At 35.0% G+C, this 11,796-nt stretch overlaps 1 protein-coding gene across 2 annotated transcripts in view; it reads right to left on the bottom strand.

The window, feature by feature from the left end:
- CCDC91 (coiled-coil domain containing 91) overlaps nt 1-11,796 on the bottom strand; it is a 359,636-nt gene that overhangs the window by 307,642 nt on the left and 40,198 nt on the right. Inside the window, exons 3-4 of one of the 2 annotated variants that reach the window (XM_006866972.1) lie at nt 2,603-2,691; nt 1,298-1,458 (exon numbers count right to left, since the gene is read on the bottom strand). In XM_006866972.1, the coding sequence (XP_006867034.1) occupies nt 1,298-1,458; nt 2,603-2,691 (250 nt within the window). The remainder of the gene's footprint in view (nt 1-1,297; nt 1,459-2,602; nt 2,692-11,796) is intronic. The other variant, XM_006866971.1, reaches the window with a different exon arrangement.

Genomic DNA, 11,796 nt, shown 5'->3' with positions numbered 1-11,796 from the left:
TGAACTTTTTTTCATTATTTTCACTTTCAGCCTGAATTTTCATAGGAGCAATTGCCCCTGGTCTTGTTATAGCTGATGATATGGAGCTTCACCACCATCTCTTTCCATAGATGTTGTCAATTTGATTTCTGTGTATTCCATCTAGTGAGGTCCATGTGTACAGTCATCTTTTATGTTGTTTTAAAAAAGTATTTGCAATGAATAAGTCATTGGTCTAGCAAAATTCTATCATGTAATCTCCAGCATAGTTTCTATCACTGCAGCCATATTTTCCAACAACTGATCCTTCCTCTTTGTTTCAAACCTTTGCATTTCAATCATCAGTAATTATCAATACATCTTGGTTTCATGTTTGGTTAATTTCAGACTGAAGAAATTGGTAGAATTCCTAAATTTCATCATCACTGGCTTTAGTGTTTTGTTGGTACATTTGAGTAATACTGGTATTAACTGGTCTTTCTTGAGGCATATACATATTATCCTACTACAGACAGCGTTGCACTTCATGACTGATTTTGATATGTTCTTTTTGATGATGAACGCAATGCCATTCTTCATCAATATGTCATTCCCAGCATAGCAAACCAAGTGATTATCAGATTCAAAATGGCCAATACCAGTCCATTTCAGCTCACTAATTCTTAGGATATCAACAGTTATGCATGCCATTTCATTTTTGACAATTTCCAATTTTCCTAGTTTCATACTTTGTATACTCAATGTTCCAATTATTAATGAGTGTTTACAGCTGTTTCTCCTCATTTTGAGTTGTGTCCCATCAGAAATGAAGGTCCCAAGGGCTTTACTCTATTCACATCATCACAGTCAACTCTACTTTGAGGAGGCAGCTCTTCCCCAGTTACATTTTTAATGTCTTCCAACCTGAGGGGCTCATCTTCCAGCACTATATCTGTGTCCCACTGCTATTCATAAGGTTTTCAGTGACTAAATATTAGGAAGTAGTCCATCTCTCCTTCTTCATAGTTTGTCTTTGTCTGGAAGTTCATCTGAAACCTGTCCACTGTGGGTGACTCTGCTGGTATTTAATATACCTATCGAATGGCTTCTGGAATCACAGTAACACACAAGCTACCACGGTATGAAAAGCTTACAGAGTAGTAGATTTAACATCACAGAAGTTAGGATTCACAACACAAAGGATAATTAATTTCATCAGCTCACAAAATGGGGGATAGTTACACAATACTGATAATCATGGTCTAACCAAGTCGACACATATTGGGGAGAACATAATTCAATCCATAACGAAGTTCTTTAAAAATATTTTTAGCCTTACCTGTGCTTTTGGAATAGTTTGACTAACAATGCTGCTGTCTGAATGTGTATTCTCTGGTGATGAAACAATGGGATCAGAAGAGAGGCAGCAAACAGAAGGCGAAGAGTGTTCGTGGTCCAGCACAATCTCAGGAGAAACTGGGGAGAGATGGACTCCAGAAACTAATGAAGAACAACAACAACAAAGCATTAAATGATTAAAAAGAAAACAGAGAGTGTTTAGGCTGAAGGGAAGAAGGGAATGGAAAATAACTATAATAAAAATGAGTATTCTATGACTATTCCTCAGGGACTAAATTGAAATCTGAACTAGTTTTTTTTTCAATTTGTGACATGTCTAGGTAATATTAAACCAAAATTAAAAGTTTAATATGTACACATTTCCATAAGAAATTAATAAAGTACACATTTCCATAAGAAGTTCCATTCCTAAGTCAGATACAAAATGAAAGATATCATATGGTCCTACTGCAATGAAATATCCAGACTAAGCAAATGCATAGAGACCAGATTTCATTAGTAGTTACTAAGGAAGGTGGGAGAGGGAAATAGTAGAAACTGCTTAAGGGATACAGAGTTCTTGTTAAGGTGATAAAAAATGTGTGAAACTGAGAGTAGCAACTGTTGTACAGCTTAATGTGTGGTTATTGTCACTGAATTGAACAGGGAAAAATAGGAGAAAAGTACTTCAACATATATTTCACTACAATAATTTTTTTCTTAAAGTTAAGTACATGTCCAATTGGAAAAAGAAGTATTGAAATATATATCCATTCATTTGGTTAATAACAATTCTTAGAAGTACCTACTGTGCCAGGCACTTAGCAACAACTGTGGCTGGCACAGGTATCATCAGGCCTGAAAAGAGAGCAAAATGCACGACTGATACATCTGTGCATTCAGAGACCTTCAAACCCATCACACAAGTGGAACCCATTAAACATTTATAATAATAAAATTAAAATGTTAAGCACAATTACTTGCAAACAACAAATCCACTTGTTTTTGTGTTAGGTTCTTGTTTTGTCAAAAAAAAAAAGTTAAAATAAAACTAATGTTAACTTATTTCATTTGTTTCTACAAAAAATAATGCTGAAACATAATATTATAATTTTTTTTTACAAGAAAAACAGCATTATTGCAATTAGAGCACTCACAAACAGGTCACTAAGGGAAAGGTCAACTTTTTTTTCTAAAACTTCATATAAATTTGTATTTTATGTGTTTTAAACTTTAAGAAGAGCAAATGTGAATCATTGTTAGCAGTAAGTCATTTATACGTTTTGATTTTCTTGATTATAAAGACCTTTATTCCACACTGGCATCGGTAGTAACGTCAGTGAAGCTCTACCATAAATTCTGGAAGGCAGCTCACAATGGCAATTGCATTTTTTCCTAAAGAAAGACATTTATAAGGCTATTAATTATTAATTATAAATTTATAAATGTATAAATTCCTGATTAGCTCTCTAAGGAATAACTCACTATCTTATCATTGCTTTTATGATATAGCAACATTATGAGTTTTAGATACTATGTTCCATTGGCTCTATGGGATCACTAAATGTCGATTTTAACTTTTAGTGTTCCCATGCAACAGAACAGAACTGTCCATAGAATTTTCTTTACTGCAATCTTTAATAAGCAGATTGCCAGATCTTTCTCCCACTGAGTGCTGGGTGGGTTCAAAGGCCAACTTTTCAATAAGCAGCCAAGCACTTAACTGTTTGTACCAACAGGCCTTCTGGATAATTAAGATATTCTAGCTTAACTTCTGGAAGGCACTTACCAACACTAACAACATTAGTACTGGCCAGATACATGAAAGTTTCATTGGCATCCTGGCTGGTAAAAGACATGGTTGCATGCCAGAAGATGGTGGTGGTGGTGGTGGTGGTTATGTGCCATGAAGTCGGTTCCGAAAACTCATACTGACCCTGTACAGGGTTTCTGAGGCTGTAAATCTTTACAGGAGCAGAAAGTCTCATCTTTCTCCTGCGGAACAGCTGATAGTTTCGAACTGCTGACCTTGAGGTTAGCAGCCCAACTCATAACCACTATGCTACCAGAGCATCCTGGTTGGTGAAAGGCACGGATGCATGCCAGAGGATGGTGGTGGTAGTGGTGGTTATCTGCCATACAATTGAGCACATTCCCTTTTGGGGCCATGAAAGTGCTGGGTTGGGACCTCTCCCAGACCTTGCCTTTGGTTTCTCCTCACTTGTATCCTTCTTGCTATAATAAAATTGCTGTTGCTGTTAAGTGTCATCAAATAAGTTCCAACTCATAGCAACCCTGTATAGTGTTTCCAAGGAGCAGCTGTGGGTGTGAACTGCTAACCTTGTAGCTAGCAGTCCAGTGGTTATCTTACAATGCTATATAGTAATATTAAAATATCACCTTCTGGGAGTCATTCAAGCAAATTATTGAAGCTGAGGGAGGACTGGATAAACCTGAGCAGTTTAACATCTCTTTATGTCACTTTTATTTACAGTAACATTCTAAGACAAAATGCCATATTGACCAAATTCTCATAATGTAACAGCAAATGCTCAAGTATGTCACATTTTAAAAAAAAAAAGGGGGGGGGGATGGTAGAAAGAGGGAGAAAGAAAGAAAAAGAGAAAAAGAAGAAGAAAGGTTAAAGGGAGAAAGTGAGGAGGGCACAAAGCAGACATTCCAAACCATACTTTTCACTAACTGCCAATACCCCATTACTCTTCTTTTCATACCCCAATTTCTTGAACAAGCAAGCTTATAATCACTGTATCAATTTTTTTTTCTTTTTCAATTCAATCATCATAACTTCATTGAAGCTGTCATTTAAGATACTGTCTTCTCAATTAATGTTAAATAAAATAAAAACTTCTGATTTTATCTTTCTTTACTGTCTTCACTTCTTGAAACTTCTCTCTTGGAGTCTATGATACCACTATAACCTCTAAGTTTCCTCCTAACATAATAACTACATTTTCTAGTTTTCTTTTCAGCTCTTTCTATACTCAGTCTTAAAGTTTCCTTGTCTCCTACAATTTTATCTTGGAGCTGTACATATTGTTGTGGTGACCACTTTCAAAACCCATTATGTTAGTACAATCACCTATAAACTAATGACACCCAAATTCACACCTCTAGCACAGATTATAGACTGCACAGAGTTTGAGATCCCAATACAGGTTGTCCCTGCTATCCAACAATAGAGTGTTCCTAGAAAACCTCTCAGAAACTGAATGGTGTCAAGTAAAAAGCAATTACCATTGATTTATATGGGGAAATAGTTGAGCATCCCAAGATGGCAAAATCACCTACATAGTAACAAATAAAACCTTAATTAGCACTAACATATAGTGTTCACAAATAGTAGTTCAGAGTTATAACAGGCTAATGAGGAGGAGATGCTGAGTGTAGTTCTCCAGGAAGCAGTCTGGTGACCACCACTCTCATTGTTCTGTGTGAGTCTTGCCTCTAATGGTTTAAATCAAAACAAACAATGGACTCTAGTTTCACTTCTCACTTTCTTTGTAAAAATTAAATTTATCTTTGGATATCATTAAAAACAAGTACTATTAACAGAGGCCTTTCATAAAAGCAAAGTGGCATAAAGCAAACTTGGGACAAGCAGGAGATACCTATATTACTTTCCTACCAAGCAATTCCATTTAGCTATACAACGTTGTTGTTGTTGTTAAGTGCCATAGAGTCAGTTCTGACCCATAATGACTCAGTATAGGATTTATGAGGAGCACCTGGTGAGCTTGAACTGCCAACACTGCAGTTTAAATGGCTTTGCAGTCTGGCGCATTAACCCAGAGCACCACACCAGGACTCCAGCTATACAACAAGTACATCAAACTTACGCATTATCTCATATAAACTTGCTGTGCTTCATGTTTTCCATCTTATTTCCTCCAACCAGAAACTATATCACCAAGTGCCAACTTCACTCTGAAGGACTAACAGTCCTCTGATTCTACCATACTGTTCAGTATCTCTATGACCTCACAATATTCCTGCCTCTGAAAAAGCCACAGAGGATAGAGTCAAAATGCATTTAAATTTGAACAATAACAACTACTCATTGTGCAACAAATTAAATAAACTACTCTAAGCCATAGTTTCCTCTTCAGAAAATGGGAAAATATCTACCTCAAAAGGCTTTTACACAGTTTAAATGAGATAATGTATGTAACTACTTAGGTCAGTACTAGTTACATGCCAAACATTTAGTATATGGAAGCAGTTGCCATCATTATCATTTGTCAACATTCAAAGCAAATTTTCCAGGAATCTTTCCATCTACATCATCACCTACCTAACCACAATATAATTTAAGTCTCCCTCTATCTGTTAAAAGGAGCTCTGGTAGCATAGTGGCTGCAAGTCAGGCTGCTAACCTCAAGGTCAGCAGTTCAAAACTACCAGCTGATCCGCAGAAGAAAGATGAGGCTTTCTGCTCCTGTAAAGATTTACAGCCTCGGAAACCCGATGCAGGGTCTCTATGGGTTGGAACCGACTCCACGGCACATAATGACTACTACTGTTGTTGTTGTTGTTGTTAAGTGCCTTCGAGTCGGTTCCGACCCATAGCGACCCTGTACAGGGTTTCCGAGGGTATAAATCTTTACGGGAGTAGAAAGCCTCATCTTTCTCCCGCGGAGCGGCTGGTAGTTTCGAACCACTGACCTTAAGGTTCGCAGCCCGATTCGTAACCACTACGCTACCAGAGCTCCTTAATGACTACTACTACTATCTGTTAAAAGTTCATAGAATGTCTAAGAAATAATGAAATAAAAACATTGTATATCAGACACATGGGATACATTTAAAGCAGGCATTAAAAACAAAAACAAACCAGAACCTTGAATACTTTGATCAGTAAAAACAAATTACTTAAATCTCCAACACATAAACTAGACAATAAACAATAGGAAAGCAAATGAAAAGATAAGCCATGCATTAGCCCACAAAATTAGAACTAATCAATGAAAATCCAATTATTTCTATAACATTTTAAATAGATAACTAACTTAATCAAGAATAGACCCCCCCCCAAAAAAAATGTAAAATTGTATATCAAGGAGAAACCGACTACTATAACATAGAAATAGAAAGTCATAACAACGGCTTCAATTATAATAAGATAAAAGCTCTAAATAGAACAGAAAACAGAATCCAATAAATACCATACTGAAAAAATAATATGCAATGACTAAATGGAATTTATTCCAAGAATGAAAAGTTGGTTCACTATTAGGAAATTCATTTAGAAAGACTCCATCTTAATAGATTTCAAAAGAAAAATGGTATTAAAAAGTTCAAGATTCTGAAAATGCCTTTGATTTAAATTGAAAATTTATTTCTGCTAACAAGAAAAATATTGGAATTAATGGATACTGTTTTAACCAAATAAAATATATAGACCTAGTCCAAAAGCCAGTATCTTACTTAATGGGGAAAACTAAAGGTGTTTCATCTAAAATCAAGAACAAAGCAAGAATGCCTACTATTATCTCCGTATCATTTTACATTTTACTAAAGTCATGACTCAATGCAATCAGACAAGAAAAGTCAATAATAAGAAGAAAAACAGAAAAAGGAAGAAAACGCTCTCATGTTCCTTGAGAATTTATGATAAGACTAACTCAAACAATAAAAAGGATTCAATAAAGTAGTAAGACATAAACTTAAGAAACAAAACTCAATAGCATTCAGATTTAACAACAATAATAAAAATAAAATTCTATTTTCCATAGCAATAGAGAAGATAAAATATTTCGGCATAAATATGAAAAGACATGTGAGGAAATTTTTTAAACACCCCTGAAACATACAAAGGTAGAACTGAACAAAGGTATAGATATCCATTGTAACTGAATGTCATATATGTACAGGAAGTCCCTGGATTACAAACAAGATCCATTCCTAATTTAAGAATATGTAGGTCAGTCAGAGCTGGCGAACACAGTTCTTGTTTACACTTACTTTAGTGCAAGAAAACTCTCACAGCCTTTTTAATGGTTTAATAACTGCACTACTGCAAATGAAAGTGATTGTGATGAAGAATTTGTTGCCAGCAGAGGTTGGTTCCAGCAGAGCCCGGTTCAACCATTTCATAGTGAGGATAAAACTGACATGATATTAACGCAGGACTTCAAAGATGGCAGAGTATCACTCAAAGATGGCAGCCAACCAGGTGGTCTGAAAGTGTATGCCTGTTCACAGTCCTGCCAATAACCCAATTTCACACGTAAGACTCCCAAAAGGGCTGCTACGCTTCTTCTGAGTCTCACGTTCCAGAGTTTTGCTATAAAATTTTTCCCATTCTGGTTACCATGACAAATGACCCAAATTGCAAAAATCTGGGTTTGTTCCTGTTTCACTTCATCTGTCATGACAGAACTGGTTTGAAGTCCTGCATTAAAGGGCAAGTAGGAGTTGGTCATAAGTCATACATCCTTATACATCAGTTCTCCCTTAGTTAATTACTTAATGCAATCCCAGTAAAATCATCAATAAGCTTTTTAATAATAGAACTATGTTAGTGGACATTAATGTCACATGGAAAAAGTAAACATGCAAAAATAGAAAAACATTAGAAAAGAAATTGTATAGGGAAGAGATTGAACCCTCCCACTAAAATATACTAAATTAAGTTATATTAAATCATACTATCCCCTTTATCAAAACATACTGTATAAATTATATTAAAATATACAATTGATTTGAATAAATATAGTAGTTCAAACGACATTAAAACATATCACAAAATCATTATGATCAAGCTTGCAATATTTGGTGCAGTAATAAACAAATCAAAAGAACATAACAGAAAAGTCTTGAAATACACCCAAGTATATATATAGAATGCAAGCATATAATAAAAACAGGAATTCAAAAAAATATATATGTATATCATGCACTGTCTTTTCTCAATATACATATATACATAGATATAAATAATAGATATAGCCTTCTTGCTGCACATAGAGTAGCCAAACATAGGCAATTTCTAAGCAATTTCCCAACAGGAGGAAAAAACTGATATCACAACTTTAGTTAAAGTCATATGTTTTTAAGGCATAATTTTAAAATGTTAAGTTCCTGCTGAGACAGGTTTTGGCTCCATAGTTTATGGAAACTAAATACTTAAAAATTTCTTTTAGAACTCATGATGAGACACTTAAGAGAAAAGTGCTTGTGCTCTTTTTTGGATTCATTTATCTATTTTGCTCATTCAAAATATAACTGTAGTGTAGCACTATATTCAAGAGACTGTATAATAGAAGATACAGAACAATCCCTTACACTGAAAAATTATACCTTTAGAGTATTACATTGGGATTGGAATAAAACAATAAATTATTATGTAAAGACTTAGTGGTTAGATATTATGGAAAGTTTTAGCATTGTTTGTAGAATTGATATCACTGTTGGAACATGTTAAATATCAAATGATTAAAATAAAATACTAGTATTTGCCATAGTATACTGTACATAATAGGCATTCAATAAATCAATCTATTCTTAAGAATTTATTTAGACATTTCTTGGATATACTTTAAGTTATTCATTCCACATTGAAAATACAATTTTCAAAACAAGGTAAAATCTTGACTATCATACAGATATTAGATGAACATATGTTAAAGATTTTATTCTACTCATACAATGAGTGAAACAGGCACATGTTATAACCAGTCAAAGGAAAAGTCAAGAGAGCAACTTTATGGAAAGCAAAGGAATGTTTGAAATGAACTGCAAACAGAAGAAACTGTTTTTTTGGAAAGAGAGGGAAGTCAATCAAAGTTCTACTGAAAATCACAGGATTTGCATGTCTATCAGTTACCTATCACATACAAAGATCTGCAACACAGCTCAAAGACCATGTAAGGGCAAAATTCAGATAACTATGACACTTATGCTGAATGTAGACAACATACAGCTTTCTGTTGAAACACATTTTTTTTTCCTACACCACCCAAAGAGTAACTCAAGTATCTGTTAACAGAAATAAAACAAAGGAAGATTATCAACTGAATATATATTACATGGGAGCACAGTGGCTCTATACGATAAACACTAGACTGAAGACCACGAGGTCAGTGACCTGAGCCCACAAGTAGGTCCTCGGGAGAAAGATGAGGCTTTCTGCTCCCACAAAAGTTTGCAACCTTGGAAACCCCATACAGAGTCACTATGAAACCAAACCAACTCAAGAGCATCTAACAACAATAAGATACTATGTGGCAAACACTGCAAAATATGTGTATCAACCAATTCAATCCTCACAATAGCAATCATTTTATAAATGAAGTGTCTACGATTCTAGGGTTAATTAGTTTGCTCAAGATCTCACAGCTACAAGATTGTCCAGTCAGATCAGAATTCATATCTGTTTGTCTCAACACCTAATGATTTATAATCCAGTTACTAAAATGAAAATTAAAGCCGTGCAGAAATCTAGTTTGCATGTATGTATATACTCCAGTAAGTAAACCATGAAAATTGCAAAACAAGAAAACAAAATATAGAGGCCCTTAACACTAAGAGCATAAAGTATTTAAAAAGTGGAAAAAGGGATGAAAACTTAGGATGAACTTAATAAAATAATTTTATATTAATGAAGCATATTAGCATATTTAAATTGATACTAATATTAGTTATCATTTTTACATTTTTATTAAAAGTACATACAGAACAAAATGACTAGTTAGTATACATACAGTAATTTAACAATGCCAACTAAAAGAGTAAAATAAAACCAGCAGTCTTCAAATAAACTCTAAACTGTATGTTACTGCCAGTAGAAAACAAACTTTAATGAAGTCAAACAAAGATACTTTAAAAGTTCTCTCTTCTCCAGTTCCAATTACTCAACTGGCAATGGAAACCTAGTTATGGGACATGAATATTGGCAAAACAAAACTCAAAATTATTTCTTCTTTCCTCACTTTCCTTAAACCTTCACTATAAAGCTATCCACAATTTCCATACTCTGTAAATTATGTAGATTATTTTGGGTTCTTTTCAGTCTTCTGAGTGTGCTAGCCTCTTTTCAATTGCAGATCTCATCTCCTCTTATTTTCTAAATGAAGTAGGTTAACTAATTTGTGACCTGTGGGACAGATGGTGCCCAACTTCATGTTCTGCCTCTGAGGGTTAGTGGGAGATGACTAAGCCACAGATACTGTGTGCTGCCATTCTTAGTGTGGATTGACACAGTGGTTATAACAATGCACACAAACATACCAATTGTGAGGACCAACACAGGACCCAGCAGTGTTTCTTTCCTCCTGTTCAAAGGGTCCCTATGAGTCACAACACATTCTATGGCACCTAACAACAAGCCACCTGGCGGACACCTGTATAACTGTGTGAGTCTGAGAAAATGGGCCTCATTCCACCAAACCCAGAAATCCTTTAGGACATATGTGCCTCACTGGTTGTATCAGAATCCTTACTATGTCAAAAATGTGTTTTTTCATTTCATTCAAAATGCCATTCATTACTAAAACCACATGGTTTCAACAATAAATTCAAAGCAGAAAATAATTCAGTCTTGTTAAGTGTCATCAAGTCGATTCCCACTCATAGCAACCCTGTGTAGGGTTTCCAAGAAACAGCTGGTAGGTTTGAACTGCCAACCTTATGGTTTAAAGTCCAGTGATGATCCTACAGTGCCAAACCAGGAGTCTAATTCAGTCTTAAACCGGTTAAAATAGCTCCCTTAAACTACAAATTCAGCTACTTCCTAAAAGCTACCCTAAAGAGCTACTTGCAAAGACAGAATGAAGATGAGTATAATCAATATGAATAATACCATTAATATGATTATAGTAAGATTAATACTTAAATAAACACAGATACAACACAGAAGAAAATAATAGTGATTTTTTTTTAAATGCGTCAAATTGAATAGGCGATAATCACAGTTTTTCAATCAGACACTAATATAGGTTTTGTAGTCCTGGTGTAGCACTGTGATAAGCACTGGGCTGCTAATCACAAGGTCAGTGGTTGCTAACCTAAGGAGCTGCTTGAAAAGACAGAATGCAGATGAGTGTAATTACCACGACTAATACTGATAAAATGATTACAGAAAAATTAAGACTTAAATAAGCACAGATACAACAACAAAAAAGAAAATAATACACTGTTGTTGTTTTTTTATGTGTCAACTTGAATAGGCAACAGTCACATTTTTTTTTTAATCAAACACTGTTTTAGATGTTGCAGTCCTGGTGTGGCCCTGTAATAGGCACTGGGCTGGTAACTGCAAGGTCTGTGGTTCAAACCCATCAGTTGGTTCCTCAGAAACCTTATACAGGGTTGCTATGAATCAGAACTGACTCGAGGACACTAACAACAAATTAAAGTATTTTAAATTTAGAGAGTCGATAATCACCTGAATTTAAGTTGTTGTTGTTGTTGTTAAGTGCCGTCGAGTCGGTTCCGACCCATAGCGACCCTGTACAGGGTTTCCGAGGGTGTAAATCTTTA

Source organism: Chrysochloris asiatica, unplaced genomic scaffold (assembly GCF_000296735.1).
Source record: "Chrysochloris asiatica unplaced genomic scaffold, ChrAsi1.0 scaffold00098, whole genome shotgun sequence".
Classification (NCBI taxonomy): Eukaryota; Metazoa; Chordata; class Mammalia; order Afrosoricida; family Chrysochloridae; genus Chrysochloris; species Chrysochloris asiatica.
This window is presented reverse-complemented; position numbering and strand designations above follow the sequence as displayed.